Genomic DNA, 16,933 nt, shown 5'->3' with positions numbered 1-16,933 from the left:
CAGTGGGGTTCCATGGGGATTGGTTCTTGGCTCTATGCTTTTTAAAATTATCAGTGACCTGAAAAAAAACATAAAATCATCACTGATAAAATTTGAAGATGACAAAAAAAATTGGGAAAGTGGTAAATAATGAAGAATACGGATCACTGATTCAGAGAGATCTGGATCGCTTGATAAACTGAGCACAAGCAAACAATAAGCATTTTAATATGGCTAAGTGTAAATGTATACATCTGGGAACAAAGAATGTAGGCATACTTACAGAATGGGGAACTCTCTTCTGAGAAGCAGAGACTCTGAAAGAGATTTGGCAGTTGTGGTGATTAATCAGCTGAACATAAGTTCCCATTGTGATGCTGGGACCAAAAGAGCTAATATGATCCTAGGATGTGTAAATTAGTGAATCTTGAGTAGGAGTAGAGAGTTTATTTTACCTCTGTATGTGGTGCTGGTGCGACTGCTGCTGGAATAGTATGTCCAGTTCTCATGCCACAGTTCAAGAAGAATGCTGATATGTTGCAGAGGGTTCAGAGAAGAGCCACAACAATGGTTAAAGGATTAGAAAACCTGCCTTATAGTGATAGACTCAAACAGCTCGTTCTATTTAGTTTAACAAAGAGAAAATTAAAGGATGACTTTGATTACATGAGGAACAGATATTTAATAATGGGTTCGTCAATCTAGCAGAGAAAGGTATGACAGGATCTAATGGCTGGAATTTGAAGCTAGACAAATTTAGACTAGAAATAGGGTGTATTTTTTTCGACAGGGAGGGTAATTAACCCTTGGAACAATTTACCAAGGGTTATGGTGCATTCTCCATCACTGGCAATTTTTAAATCAAGATCGGATGTTTTTCTAAAAGATCTGCTTTGCTTAGGAATATTTGGGGGAAGTTCTATGGCCTGTGTCATATAGGAAGTCAGACTAGATGATCACAATGATGTCCTCTGGCCTTGGAATCTTTTAGTTTATGAATCTTCCTCTGTCTTTCACTCCCCCCACAACCCCCAGCTTCCCAAACAACTCTTCCCCTGTCCTTCTTACAAAGGGCAGTTTCTCCTCTAAATACCCCCTCACCAAGTTGTTCCACATTCTAAGTCCCACCTGAGTCTGTGTCAGTGGAATCTGCTTGGATGCGCTGTACTTTTGAAAATCAGGACACTTACTTAGTTGCCTAAATATGGATTTAGAAGCCAAACTTTAGACATTTTTAAAAATGTTGGTCAATATTGGTTAGGCACTCAAAGTCAGGAAATACCAAAGTTAAGTTTGCATGTGTAACCTTAACTATACCCCCATGTATATATGCACTGTAATGCTGTGTTTAATTACATTATAATATACACTATTAAATGTTGTCATATAATACACAGTTTTTGTATAAGCATGGATGGAGCTTCTTATAGAACTGTGTACTATAAAATATGAATTTTTTTCTCACTGTACTTTTAATAGAAAATGACTGTGGATTCTACTTAGCATACAAAATAGCTTCATTATTCAATAAAAGTAATCACTTCTTTGCTCTGGTATAATCTGCATAAAACACTTAATTATTCAACCAAGTTTGTATGTTTTTAAAGCATAGTTAGAGCAGAAATCATGTCTACAGTCATCTTGACTACAGATAAAGCTTATTTTTGTAGTAATGTATTGTTATGTATATTTGTGTCAAACTCTTTGGCCTTCAGTTATACTTTATAAAAAACAACAACCATGAATACATTTTAATTGAGAAACAATTTAGGTTCACAATAAAAGTAAATGCTTAGAGAACATTTAAACAATTAGAAGCTTACTGCAGCCTTACATGAAACCTTTTAGAAATGGTCTGTAGTTTTTAAAAAGTCAATTAACATTCTTTCTATTAGAAACAGGTTTTCCTGTTATAAAGACAAAACCTCTTTTTTTTCCAAGAGACACATTCACACAAAATTCTACCATCTTCATTTTTTATAAACAGAACAAATAATAAGTAGCTGTTTACAACGCTCAATAATGCAATCTAAAAGACTAACTGATAAATTAATTGGAAACTGTGGCTCTAATACATTATTTTGGAATCTAAGCACATTAGATTGAATTGTTTCAGAAGCAGCATGCCTAATTATTGTATCTTCTACATTCATCTGTTTGAGTCATTCCCAATTTTTGGATTGTTGCCTAGAATATTGCTGCAATACCTGTTTCAATTGGTTAGTCCCTTGTCATGAATAACTTCATGAAAGAGGCTGATCTTTAATATTTTTTTTAATATAAGTCTGCACTAGTTTACTGCATTAACTACACATTTTCAGTGTCCATGATAAAAAGTGGTGATTGTTTTTCAAAATGTTGATTTTTAAAAGGTTGAGTATAAACTGATATTTTATTTGTTTTGTCAGGTCAATTATTAAAAAGTGCCTTTGTGAAGTCACTTTTACGAGAGAGGACTGCGACGCCTGAATGTGTTTTCAAAATATTATCTCTGCCAGATAGACATCGCCCTGACCTTATATGTCACAGAAGACACCTCAACTGTCTTGGTTTGCCAATTGCTTGATGTGAAACTGGCTTCCATATTAAAAAAGCTGAAGAAAGAATTACTGCCAGGACGTGAATAAGCTGACTGCATTGCTTTTCCTGTGTAATCAATACCAGCAAGCAGCCTGCAAAGAATTAATATTATATCAAGGAGTGCCATTGCACTGAAGTAACTTTATTTAAAACGGTTGTGTCAGTGATCCAATCAAGAGATTCAGATATTTTACAGCCAGAGATGCTACTGAGCATGATTTTTTTGCAGCCAAAAGTCTACAAGTGGGACATATTGATTGATGAGTGACTGCTTGCTGATAAATTATCTTTGCTCATTCTGCTTTGTGTGTATTGGGCTCCATTAAGCAATTTATTACTTCATTGCTGATAGGAAAAGAAAGCACAGAGCTTCTCTCAGCTATAGTTTTTGGAATTGTTGTAGATTGCCTTGGCGTTATTCACAAAACCTAAATCAGTTTTTCATCATGGCTTTGAATGTTACTCCTGTAAGAGATACAAAATGGCTGACATTAGAAGTGTGCCGACAATTTCAGAGAGGAACTTGTTCGCGTTCTGATGAGGAATGCAAATTTGCACACCCCCCCAAAAGTTGCCAGATTGAAAATGGAAGAGTTATTGCCTGCTTTGATTCCCTAAAGGTAAGGAAGAAAGTTGCATGTGTTAATGACAATACTAATACTTTACATCAAAAATATAAGTAATAATTTCATCTTAATATTCATACGTTCAAAACAATTTGTTCTAGGAGTACTGCGTGTGTTCCAGATTTTGTTTGTCTTAAGTTTTGTTTATTCAAGCTTTAAAAGAATTTGTGTTTGAGTGTTTTCGTGTCAGATGTAAATGTCTGTTGTTTACACCTCCAAACTGTGTAAGACTATGGAATGCCCGATTATTGACATCTGATATGACCATTGTGTTCACACGAGTACCTTTCATGCATTATCATTGTTCCATGTCAAATGAAAACAAATGTCTGGTTTAAAACTTAGGCCATTGTGCCATTGATGATAAAGCAAATTACAATAAATTAAAGGGTTTAATTTAGATCCACAGAAGAAAGAAAACAGAGTTATGGCCTTTACTTCAACTTTAACTCACCGTATCATGCCTACTCTAGGTATTGGGAGGTCTAAACTGAGTCCATAGCATTACTAGTCATATGTACTGCTGTTTCTACAGTATAGACTATGAAGTAAGTTAAGAATAGAGTGGAAGCTTACAAGTACACTCTTAAGAGTTAACATTGGTAGACAATCCTGTTTCCTAACTTCTCATATCTTAAAACTTACTTTAGCATTGTTAAACAAACGAGGCATAAACTTACGGGACTTTGAGACAAAAGCTTTTTATGTTTAAGTATATATGCATATTTTTAGCGTACAAAAACAATCAGTTGGACAGGAGGGAGAAATACAACTTGAATGATAGGCATGTTCAGGGTACTCCTAAGCTTCCAGAAGCTGGTCCAGGTTTCTCTTTAATGACAGGTCGGTGCTGGAGAGGCAGCCTGTGAGAACATCTGAGGCTTTCTGGTGATGAAGACAACAGTTATTTAAAGAATAAGGAAAAGTGTAGAGTTTATCAAAAATGTGAGTTTGGATGCAGGAAAAAATAAGTGAAATGTGATGGGAAAGAACAAGTTGTGAGCAGGCAATGGGGCCACTTACTGTTTTCTCTGTTTTTTAGTTGGCTGAGATTTTGCCTATTTTATCCATTAGCTACAGCGTGCATTTACATGACTCAAAGACAGGGCTGGTGTAGTACCCTGACCCATATCTGGCTGTAGTGGGAGTGAAAATGTTTGAGGGAAAGGGGGACTGATTTTGTAGAGGACAAACAATTGTTGCTGCTATCACCAAAGCAAGAGATCGATTCACTGGGCTTGCCATGAGAGGGAGGCCGGTCTAGGTTTTATATGAACAGATAATTGGCTCTGTTGGGCAAGGCTGTGCAGCTTTGGATTTTCCCCCATCTGAAGTCAGTTATCGTGGTCTTTGACTTCACTGCAGTGCTCAAGGAACTGACCGCCCCACTCTGATTCTCTGTTTTCCACTGGCTTGGGGTTACTAGTTATTTGGTGAGGCCAGCTGTTCTTAGGCAGGAGCAAGACACCTGCCTGAAGTTGGTTAATTTCATTTCAAACCTCTCTGCAGAAAAAGACAGCATTTCCTTGTCTGGGTCAAGCCTTCTGGGGAGGGATTTGCCCTGGCAATTCTGCAGAGATAGGGGTGAGGCTGCACAGGTCTTAAATCTGGGTCCGCAGGTCTCTAAGCAACCCACGTATCCCTGGCAGTTTGCTGGGCTGAGTGGCTCATGGAATCCTAGCCCCACCCGAGGCACCACCCACAGGAGCCTTGATTGGAGGAGTGCTTGGACCCACCAGTTGGTCTGGCTGTACTACTTAAGCCAGAAAGAGGCAACTGGGTGAGGCCCTGACTGGCTGCTACGTTGGACCCTGCCTTCTTGCCCGAGTCCTGCTTTGCTGCTGTGTTCCTGATCCCAGCCCCTGTCCTGTGACATTGACTCTGGCTCTGACCCTTGGCTGGAGTCTCTGATTCTGATTCCGACTCTGACCTTGAGCCCTGGCATTCAGCCTCTGACTCTGACCTTTGGCTCTGAATCTCAAGAAAGAGATCTTGGAGTCACTCTGGATAGTTCTCTGAAAACTTCCATTCAATGTTCATCGGCAGTCAAAAAAGCAAACAGAATGTTGGGAATCATTAAGAAAGGGATAGATAATAAGACAGAAAATATCATTTTGTCTCTATATAAACCCATATCTTGAATACTGCATGCAGATGTGGTCGCCTCATCTCAAAAAAGATGTATTGGAATTGGAAAAGGGCAACAAAATGATTAGGGGTATGGAACAGCTGCCATATGAGGAGTGATTAATAAGACTGGGACTTTTCAGCTTGGAAAAGAGACAGCTAAGGGGGATATGATAGAGGTCTATAAAATCATGACTGGTGTGGAGAAAGTAAATAAGGAAGTGTTGTTTACTCCTTCTCATAACACAAGAACTAGGGGTCACCAAATGAAATTAATAGGCAGCAGATTTAAAACAAACAAAAGGAAGTATTTCTTCACTCAACGCCCAATCAACCTGTGGAACTTCTTCCCAGAGGATGTTGTGAAGGCTAAGTCTATAACAGGGATCAAAACAGAACCAGATAAGTTCATGAAGGATAGGTCCATCAGTGGCTATTAGCCAGGATGGACAGTGATGGTGTCCCTAGCCTCTGTTTGCTAGAGGCTGGGAATGGGCGACAGGGGATGGGTCACTTGATGCTTACCTGTTCTGTTCATTCCCTCTGGGGCACTGGCATTAGCAACTGTTTGAAGAGAGGATACTGGGGTAGATCGACCTTTGGTCTGACCCAGTATGGCCTTTTTATGTTCTTATCTGGCTCGACCCTTAGCTTTGGCATCTAGCCTCTGACTCTGGTTCTGACCTTTGGCTCTGTTTTCTGGTACATGACTCCTTCTCTGACCACTAGGAATGACTGCCATGTCCCAGTCCCTAAAACTAACTGCCTCATGATCCTGGCAAGGGTGCTGAGCAAACAGATGATTGTTTGGGGTCTTTTTCTGGATGGAACAAGTGCCAGTCCAAAATGCTGTGATGGTTGGATGAAGGAATGTGGTAGAGAGCCTTTCCCTCCAACCCCCTAGCTGAGACCCATTGGTTACAGGAGTTGGCTTTCCTTTGAAGGGCTGCCAAGATAGTGTGAGGACATATTTCATCGCTCATCTTCTATCAACTCAGGTTCCTTTTCTCTAGGGCTGGATGGAACATGCCATTGGAAGTCCTGGCTCATTGAAGGTGTCTGTCCTTGGCTGGATGTTTTAGTGCCAAGGAACAGAAAGTACTATCCAAATCAAACTGGCACTTTGTAGAGAGTAACTTTGCACATACCAACAGACTGCCACTTAACCATCTGACTGTGTCCTTGATTGAGGTGAAGAGAGGTGGGAGTGACTTGAACCTTTTTTCTGGGCTTTGGGGAGTATGATAGCATCAGGAAGCGTAAAGTGGATTTCAGCAGTGCTTGGTGTTTAGCTGGGCCAGTGGGAGGAGGTGGATGGTAGTGCTGAAAAGTAAAAGTTAAGCTGCATGTGTGCTGAAGAAGACTTGGCTAAATAACACTTTCTGGGCACTCTTTCATTGTGTGGCTACTCTGACCTGTCAAGACTCCCGCAGGCAGTGGTGCCCAACCATACTACACAGGAGGGCCATATAAACCTAAGCACAACCTTGTGTGGGCCAGACAGATTCTACATATTTTAGTTAATCACTTTTACTGATTTATGTTTTAAGTTCAGCTTGTTTCATATGTATTTATGTATTTAGGTTGTTTCTTTGTATAGGACTGTCTATTTGTACACTTGTGTAAACTAAAACGATGTAAACAAGATGATAAAACGCTAATGAATCGGCTGTTAGTATGTTGTGTTGAAGCAGGCCACAGGTCTTATGAAATGCTCTGCTGGGCTGAAGGTTGGACATCCTTGCCCTAAGCCAAATGTAGCCTCTTGTATTCTCATTTTCATTGAGTCAGCCAAGGGACCTCTCTCTTCCCCTCCCATCGCTGCCCAGAGGTACTCTCTTAGCCTCTGCTTAGTCAGCTGCCTTATTCTAATTTTTTTGGTGCAGAGTCCTCCATTTCTTTATTTTCCAGCCTCTCCCACAGAATAGACTGTCCCCACAGAAGAAAGTTTCCTTTTCCATGGTAAGTGCCACCAACAAATATCTGGGCATGTCCACATCCAGGATTGTGCCGATTTAACTAAAGGTGTGATTTAAAATGGACTCAGTTAAAACTGGTGTGTGGACACTCTTCAACCAATGTAAACCTGATTTACTTTGATTTATCTTAAGTTGATTAGGAACAGGTGTAAACTAAATCAAAATAAGCTACCCTTTAACTGATGTGAGTGTGTCTAACCAGGGTTTTGCACTGGTTTAAGTAAATGTTTAAAAACTGGTTTAAGTTAAACGTATGCAATTTCAGTGTGTAGACAAAGCCTCGGTAGGGTGACCAGATGTGATGAAGAAAATGTCGGGACACGTGTGGGGGGTCTGCCGGAGGACCCAAAACCCCCCCAAAAACCCGAGTGCTGCCAGCGGCGCGAAATATTGGGAAAAATTGTGCCCCGACAGATATCGAGACATCTGGTCACCCTAAGGCTCGGTCTCTTTTGTGAACAGTTTCTACCTCGCTGGCTGCTGCAGTATCACCACTGAGAGCATATGAGGCCACCCTGACTGCTGCTGGCACCCACTTCAAGTGCCGGAGAGCTGTCAGATTTTAAAACTTTGGGCACCTTAATTTGACTTAGATGTTAATTATCCATTGCATGTGGTAATGTGACAGGCTGACAATATGCCAGCTATAGTCAAGCTTTAAATGCATTACTGATGAATTTAGGTGCTCCAATTTTTGAGTGACTAACCAAAGACACTTTGAAGGGGGCTTTATTTTTCAGAGGATAGGTGGTCAGCACTTTCTGAAAATTGCCTTGAAGATGTCTCAAGTCGGACACTTGAAAATTGAGATTCACAAAATCAGCTGTTGCTCTTGAAAACCTTATGCCAATCAGGCACCGATGTTCAGCAATCACCTGATCAGCAGAGTACATATAAGCAAACTGCCAAGTGTCACACATCTCGCATGGCTGTTATGCAATTGGCAGGCCTGCCAGACCTGCCTGCATCTCAGTTGTCCACCCTCACACATCTAGCTCAGACAGCAGGCATTTGTCTGCAGTTCCCCCATCTTGCTGCCAGAGTTTGCTGTGCAGACAGCTGAGCAAGCACTCTGGCATGTCCTCCCTTGCTGCTCCCTCAGCTAAATCAGGGCCAGGAAGGAGCAGCCAGGAAGTGGCAGCGGCTGGAGGGAAAGTAGGGTTGCCAACCCTCCAGGATTGGCCTGGAGTCTCCTGGAATCAGCATTGATCTCCCGGTGACTATTGAAAGCAATTGAGATTTTAAGAGGATATTTTAAGAAAATGACATTACGTCATGCTGGGGGGGGGGGGGGGGAGAATCTCCTGGAATAGCTTCAGTCAGAGTTGGCAACCCTAAGGGAAAGGTGGTAGCGGGCTGTACATGGTGACAACAGTGCAAAGGGAGCAACCCACTACCAGCCACATGCTTCCTTCCTGCCTCAGCCAACTGTACCAGGCTGTCCCTGGGAGCCTCAGCATCCTCTGCCTCCCAGTAGATCCCTGAAATCCAGCACCTCCTGCCCCTAGGAATCCTCACAAGTGCCAGCACTGTAGGAACCCTGCATTCCAGGAGCCTCAGCAGCCACCCACCCAGTTATTCCCAGTTTCCTTTCATACTCCCCTACCCAGCAAGATTCCCAGATAACCTCAAGCACCTGCCTGCCCCTGCCCCAGTAAGCAAGGATTGTGCAACTCCATGTCCTACACCTGCTACTGCTGAGGACAAGGACTGTTACCATATGCTTCTTTGTATGGTAATATGAAAATTATTTGCAGATATGCCATTTGCATAAAATGTCATATGAAGGAGCACAGAACTTGGCAGCTCTGCATCAGGTTACATGCATTGGGGGCCTCCTGCATGCCGAGCTGCTTAGCATTCCTTAGCATTTGTTGCTACACCAGCCAGTGCTCCCTTAGGTTTGCTACAACAAATATGTGGGAACAGTGTAGGCAAAAATCAGTCAGATTCTCTGACTCATTTCACCACTAGCTTTTTGAACACCCTATCAATTGCCTGCTGCTCACTCCTCCCCCACACTCCTTGCCTCCTCAGGTCACTCACTGTTCCTACAGGCTCTCTCTCTCCATTTCCTCCCTCCCGCCTTACTTTTCCAACAGGCACTCTCTCCCCCTTTCTCTTGGCCGGTGGGGTGTGTCTCTGCCTGGGCTGTCAAGTAGCAGCTCTTCTACTTTGCTGCTCTTTTGAAGGCTGTGTCATCAATGCAAAAAAAAAAAAAAAAAGAGCAATCCTGGTGTAAAAGCTTAATGGAGACAAAGCACAGGTTGTTTTTACCCATCCAGTTGAGGTCATCCAGAGGTTGGGGGATATGGGATTGACTTTGACTAGCTACAGCAAGGTAAAATCTACCTGTGCCTTGTCTCCACTAGGATATTTAGTGAATTAGCGATCTCACTGTAAAAACATAGCCCTTGTTTTTAAAGGATGACATAGCCCTTGATTTTAAAGGAAGCAGTCTGTAGTGGAAACCCATTCCGGAAAGAGGGAAAGGAGTTGTTAATTGCCTTGAAGGCTCTGGGATGCAGCACTGAAGACCCCAGGCTCTTAGGTGTCAGAAACAGAGCAGGAACTCAAGGAGAGGTACAGTTATATTTTACTCTTGCTTTCCATATGTCTGCTGACCAGTGGTGTCCCATGCCACGCGGAATAGATTCATGCATGGTCACATGCAAAAATGGAAAACAAGAGAAGAGCCCTAACTCTCTTTCCTTGTCCAGCTCCCAAAATGGGCATTGTTCCACAGCTAACCTTGGTACAGCAAGGCAAAGTAAGCAGAGTTAAAAAATGTTAGCAAACTTTCAAAAGGTAAGTGGCCCTCATGCAACATTGTTTTGGGAGGCTTTCATCTGGCACATTGCTAAAGCACTCAGGGGTAAGGGGACAGAGAGGACAATAGGAAAAAAGTGGTGAACAGAAATGCTACAGAGAGGAGTGCACTGCAGGCATTTATTTTAAAATTGCATTAATTCTAGCTCTGATCTTCCAGTCATTGGGAGTACCCCTTTTTCTAGAGCATTGAAGACGTTTGTAGGAGACCCCTGCCAGTTATATGGAACAGCCCCTCTCTAAATTGCAAATAGTCTCTACACATAGCATTTGCTTAAATCCAGGGCAAACTTCCCAGGGTACCCTACTACGATAGTTCAGAGCTGAACATGAGTGTCAGGAGAAATGTTCTGCAGAGTTGTGGCTGGCAGTTGATTTGCATGGGTGTTCTTGGCAGCTTTAGTGCAGGGAGTGAGAAAGAAATTGTGTGAGGGCTGCCCCTGTGTTTCTCAGTCGTCTTCCAAGAACCTCTTCCCAGTGATGCCAACTTGCATGAGTTAAGAACAGCATCAAATATTGTGAGATTTGTGGCAAAGCCGCCACCCCTAAATTCATGTGATTACGTGAAAATCTCAGCTTTCATTTAAAAAAAAAAATTAGCTCCTGGTCCTCATGGTTGTGGAGGAAAGCTTGAAAATGTGAACCATTAAGATTAAAAAACCAGAAGGCAAATAAAAAGTCCCGGAATATCTTCTTATTTAAAATCTCTTTGGATTAAAAATATCTCATGATATTTGGACGGCCTGACTCATTTAGTTTAAATGGTTGGGGTTGCCAATACTGCTTCCCGTACACTCTTTCCAGGGAACCTGGAAGACAGAACGCATGCATGGTAGTGCTGAACAACAAAACTGTACTCTATGATAAGCGTGATGGGGCAGAGAGGCCTAGTATATAGCTCATCTGGGAGACAAATAAGTGTGTTCATGGTGAGGGGATTTTTTTTTTTTTTTTGGAACAAATTCCAGCCCAATGAAACGTATCTCCAAATCCATCCCTAGCTTTGCAGTATTTTAGTTGCAAATTATTATTATTTGTTATAGTTGCAGAGTCCCCTGTCAGAATCTGGACCTTGCTGCCCTCTATACAAATCCATATTAGGATGCTCACTGCCCCATAGAATGTACTATATAAATTAATAACCATCTTAATAATAAGCGCTGCCCAGCAGCTTTAAGGCTTCTGCTTCTGTTGCAGAAAGGCAAAAAGGAATGTCACACTAACAGACACTGAGAGGACAGGTGAATGGATACCACACAGAAGCACTTTGGAAAATCCTTGTACTGTGCAAACTGGAAAACCCCTAGGCAATCACCTTTGCCTGCTCATCAAACTGGCTTTTCAAATGAGAGATGTGCTTGTTTTATTTACTTATTAAATCTACAGCTATAAATGTGCATACATCTGGGCTGATAAAATCAGACTTAGGCTACCACTTAGGAGGAAATTCTCGTCAAGTGTCTAAAATCAGGCACCCCACATTAGAGGCCACCTTTGAAAGTTTAGCCCTATATAATTTTCTCAGGGTCCTGCCGAAGATGCAGGATAAAGCCTAACAAAGCCTTCAAATCTCCTGGCCTGTCCTTTAATCAGAAGATTATCCTACAAAGAGTTATGTACCATAGCTCAAGAAAATTATTTTTTTATATAATACTACCTAAAGGTCAAACAGACGTTAGCCTGTATCTTTGGGATTGAGTTACATGTAATCAGGGATGGCCTGTCACAATTCAGTAATGACTCTAACATAAAAACAAGTTTATCCATTATACAAGCTACATGTTAACATGGGGGGAGAGGGGACAGGAGAGGCGGGATTCTTTCCACATAATTAAACTTTATAGAATTTGTAGCAAAATCTTCCTACAGGTTCTGTCAAGCAGTTATAGTTTAAACTTCCATTCTATTTGTTGTTCTTCTGATGTCCAGTTTAATTCTATAATGTGGCTTAATTCTAAAAACTCACTATGCAAATTGTCTCATTTTGCCCTTTGTATATTCAACGTCAGATCTCTCTTCAATGACAAAAAAAAAGATTATACTGTCTTTACTGCTATTAGTGTGCTGCTTCTACAGAACTAAGAGTGGATATATCTACACAGCAACTAAACACCTATGGCTGATTCATGCCTGCTGACACCAGGTTGTGGGGCTGTTTCATTGCTATGTAGACTTCTGGGCATGGACTGGAGCCTGGGCTCTAGAACCCTGCAAGGTGGGAGGGTCCCAGTGCCTCAGCTACAGCCCAAGCCTGAAAGTCTACACAGCAATGAAACAGCCCCACAGCGCGAGCCCAAGTCGCCTGGCAGAGACCAACTGTGGGTGTTAAGTTGCTGTGTAGACATACCTGCTATGTCTTAATTGAAGGGTTAACTTGAGTTAGATCTACACTTGAATTAACTCCTCTCAAGTTAGCCTAGTTTGAGTGAGAAGAGCCATGCTGCAAAATATGATTCAACTGGCACAGAGTGGTTGTATTAGTAGCACAGAGTGGTTGTGTTAGAATGAGGAATTATGTTCACTCAAGCTATAGACGATTCCTTCTGATAAGCCCGCCAATTTAAGTTAAAAGCACCAGCATGCTCGAATTAAGAGGTTTTGTGTGTGGATGAGATTCGCGTTAGCTCTGCAGCGAAGACAAGCCAGTGAGTAAAGGGTGTATATTCCTTCTTGTGCATCATCAAAAGAACTGCTTACTTAGTTCCAATCCGTGAAAGCTGTGAACACATGGCTGGCAAGAGGAATTGCACAGGTACAGTTGAACTAATTTAGCATGTGGAAACTTAATTACTGGTAAGGAGCATGAAGGAAAATCCAGTTTCTCTGTCAGAGACCACATTGAGTTTGAAAGACTAGCAGACAAATAGTCTTGAAAACCGAGTACAATTCATATGGAAATTATTGAGACACAATAAACATGGAACTCCTTGATATTTTTACAGTTACTTTTCAAAGCAGAACGGCACTTTAAAATAGATGCACATTGTGTTCAATCTGATCTGACACTTCTCTCTGTGTGTGATGGGGTGTACAAACCCCACGCTGGGAGGGGAAATGTTAGAGTTGTTCTGAGCCCAGCAGCCCTGCCCCACTGCACCTGCAAAGTCTGCATGGGCTGAGAGAGGAGCTTAAAAAGGGGAACAGCTAGCTCAGTGGCAGACAGACAGTGGAAATAAGCTGATCTGCACTCTGAACTCCTGGGATGGCGCTCCTGCTGCCTGAAACCTGCCAATAGTGACCTGACCAAGACTATGGAGAAGGGACCTGTGAGTCTCTGAAGGTCAGAGACTTTATTTTTGTGTTTAGTTCTTTATCTTGGGGACTGGTAGGAAGTGATCCAGGGAGGCAACTGCACAAGCACCCCAGAGTGTAAGACTTAGCTGCCCACCATTGGACCCTGTAGTGGAGCCCAGTGGGGTTTGTGGGCCCAGGCTCCCCTGCCAACTCCTAAAGAGGGACAACAACAGAGGCCTTATCACTGATGCGGGGAATCAAGTTGGGCAGTGAAGACCCTGAAGATAGAAGGGTCAGGGCCATGAGCTATTGACCCAAGAAGGGGGACCCCTGAGGTGTCCCACTTAATCCTGAAAGTTCCCTCTTTGTTGGACTCTTCATACATGCCCTGAAAGGTACAGACTTGAATATGTGACCTGCCTGGAGGGCAGAGTCACTGGAAGGATAATCCACTGTAGGGTAGAGTGCTAGTAAGGAAGGGGGATGTTATATCCTTGGGGGCAGCCGGTTTAGGAAGAAATCACTTGAGGCCAGACAGCAGACAGCTAACAAAACCACCATTTTATTTACAGACACAGAGCTCACCCAACCGGCCGAAACCAGCTGGGCTATCCCCTAATAATCTAACTCAGTTGCCATAGGAACAAAAACTATGACAACCAAATACACAACAGGGGACAGCTGGGAGGAAGATAAACTGCCACACCTCCACCCGACCACAATGTTTTTGTTTATTTGCTAAGGTAATCTGCTTTGATCTGTTTGCTATCACTTATAATCACTTACAATCTATCTATGGTACTTAGTAAACTTGTTTTTGTTTTCTCTAAAACCGGTTTGTGGAATTCATAACTAGGAGGCAAAAAGCTGTGCATCTTTCTCTCTTGACATTGAGGGAGAAGATGAATTTTATGAGCTTATGCTGTACAGTTTTCTATGCAGCGCAAGACTGTATAATTTTGGCTTTACACTCAGGGGGCACTTGAGTAACTGAGCAGTTCCTTAGCTGAGCCTTCTCATGCAGAGCTGATCTCAGTGTCTGTGTGTTTCTGCAGCTGGGGGTATCCCTACCTGTATATGTGCTGATAAAGTACAGCCTGAAGCCCGGGGAAGGGCTTGACAGGCTGCATAGCAGTACAGTGTTAAGGGAATCCAGGCTGGTGGGTCAGGTGGGCGCAGTGGTACCCCAGTATATCAGGTGATATTCCTGGAGGGGGGGAAACCTGTCACTACACTAGCCCTTCTCCAGTCTTCTGGGACATCTCCTGTCATCCAGGAGCTTGCAAGCATTACTGCTAGTGGCTCTGAGATTTCTTCAGCTAATTCTTTCAGCATGCTGGGGTGAATAGCATCAGACCCCATTGACTTGAATTCATTCTAATTAGTTGGAAGTTCTCTGACGTGTTCTTCATTTTTTCTGATCTGCATCCTTTATTGTCTATGATAACTTTGCTGGTCATCCAATCACATGTTTGTCACGCTGCCTGAAGTGGGTCACAGCTGAGAGCGTGAATCTCAGCTCAGATTGTCAGAAAATAGGGCAGATCCCCTAAACTATAGGTATATTCTATAATTAGATTTCACCAAGCCAGTAACAAAAGTGCACTTCTGGATATTATGCTTGCCTCACCATGGAGTCACAGGCAGTTCCTTTAGCACTCCATGCAGATGCACTGGACTTTGTGATGAAAGGTTATTAAAGCCCAAAATCATCACACATTAAGTTACTTCCAGGTCAGAATATATTCCAGATCTCACCAAAGAGAATGCTGACAGCCAATTCCTTTAGTAAACTAACTAAAGACTTATTAGCTAAGAAAAGAAAATGAGAGTTATTGAGAGGTTAAAGCAGATAAAATATATTACATCTCTGTATTGACTACAAACTCGGATTCACCTGTAATGTCTGCTAGTTTTCCATCAGCTCTTCAGGATTTCCCCAAATGGCTTTTGGGGACCTCTGTCTTGCATCTGGAACCCCCCTGTCAGTGTTCAGATGGATCAGAGATGAAGGATTGTTCCCAGGACACACTTTTATAGCTGTCTTCCCCAAAAAGCTGCTAGGCAAATACTTGCACTCACAGCAGGGGCTCTTCCTTTGATGAAGAATGCATTTTGGGTTTTTGACCTCAGGGCTCCACATCAAGGACAACTTGCTTAGAAATTATCATTCTACCTCCTATGCATACACAAATAATTTGGTTACAGTGATATAAATATGCAAGTGCCTGCCATTACATTCTAATAGGGATAGATACGTGAAAACAATACAGATAACATCCATTAGTTTTCATGAAGTCTACACATCAAGCAAATTCCTAATACAAACCTCTGGATCTAGGGTTATTTAAGCATAAGGTACACATATATAAAACAAATCAACGAGTTACAAATACGTGAAGACAACAGTACTAACGTTTCTTTGACCTATCTTAATAGACAAGTGAATTGGCTTGATCCATTATAGTGCCCCTTGGCATTTTTTTTATTCCTGTTAGCACAAGTGAATGAGACTGTTAGCCCACGTAACATCTTCATGATACCCACACACAACTGAATTGGCACCCCTAACACTTTTTTGAGGTTATGACCTGAGCTACCTACTCAGCGCAACAATATTATTTTTTGTGTGAAGACTGAAGAGAAGTAGGCATTAAGCAGCTTTGCCTTCCTATTATCTTCCATTATCAGCTCACCTTATTCACTGAGCAGCAGACCCGTACCTTCTCTGATCTTTCTTTTTGTCTGACATATTTGTAGAACCCCATTTTGTTGCCTCTAACATTCCTTGCCAGTTGTAACTCATTCTTTGCCTTGGCTTTTCTATTTTGTCCCTACACACTCGTTCCAGTCCCATGTATGATTCCTTGGTGAAAGGCCCCTCCTTCCATGTCCTGTATATATACCTTTTGGGTTTTAGATAGCTAAGAAGCTCCTTGTGCAGGCACATTGGCCTCCAGTGGCTCTGATTATCTTTTTTCTGCATTAGAATAGTTTGCTATTGAGCCTCTAGTATTACATCTTTTAAGAACTGCTAGCCCCCTTCGCCTCCTTTTCTTCCTAATTGGTCTCTTTCAGTTCATTAGTACCAGGATTTCATCCCTAATGGGACTAACTCACAGATCAATTAGTGAAATGGAATTATGAGGCCTCTAATTCTGTTTTTAGTCTCCTTCACTTGTGCTGCCATTTCTATGGTATTATTTTCTTAGATTTGCCACACATTGACTCTGCTTAATACTAAAAGTGAAGACAAGCCTCACCCTGTACAGGCTTTTGAAAAGGGTTTGTTCATAAGAACTGCTATACTGGGTCAGAGCAATGGTCTGTCTGCGCCACTATCATGTCTCTGACAATGGCCAGTACCAGAGCTTCAGGGGAGTTTAAAGAACAAGGCAGTTGGAGTGATACATACATGTCTTCTCCTTCTGGCAATCAGAAGATTAGGGTTGCGCTGAGTACAAGGTTGCATCCCTGACCATCTGCTCTAATAGCCATTGATTGGCTGATGCAGTTATTTCTTGAGCCCAGTTATACTCTTGGCCATCACAACATCCCATGGCAATGAATTCCACAGGT

General features: G+C 42.2%; 1 protein-coding gene across 12 annotated transcripts in view; it reads left to right on the top strand.

Moving 5' to 3' along the window:
• MBNL2 (muscleblind like splicing regulator 2) overlaps positions 1-16,933 on the top strand; it is a 146,953-nt gene that overhangs the window by 46,611 nt on the left and 83,409 nt on the right. For 9 of the 12 annotated variants that reach the window (XM_045009464.1, XM_045009454.1, XM_045009470.1 and 6 more), the window contains exon 2: positions 2,388-3,179. In XM_045009464.1, the coding sequence (XP_044865399.1) occupies positions 3,006-3,179 (174 nt within the window). In that variant the 5' untranslated portion in view covers positions 2,388-3,005. Of the gene's footprint in view, positions 1-2,387; positions 3,180-14,012; positions 14,098-16,933 lie in introns of those variants that run through there. The other 3 variants (XM_045009536.1, XM_045009518.1, XM_045009527.1) reach the window with 3 other exon arrangements.

Source organism: Mauremys mutica, chromosome 1 (genome assembly GCF_020497125.1).
Source record: "Mauremys mutica isolate MM-2020 ecotype Southern chromosome 1, ASM2049712v1, whole genome shotgun sequence".
NCBI classification, from domain to species: Eukaryota; Metazoa; Chordata; order Testudines; family Geoemydidae; genus Mauremys; species Mauremys mutica.
Note: the sequence above shows the minus strand (reverse complement) of the source record. Positions and strands in the feature narration are given on the sequence as shown.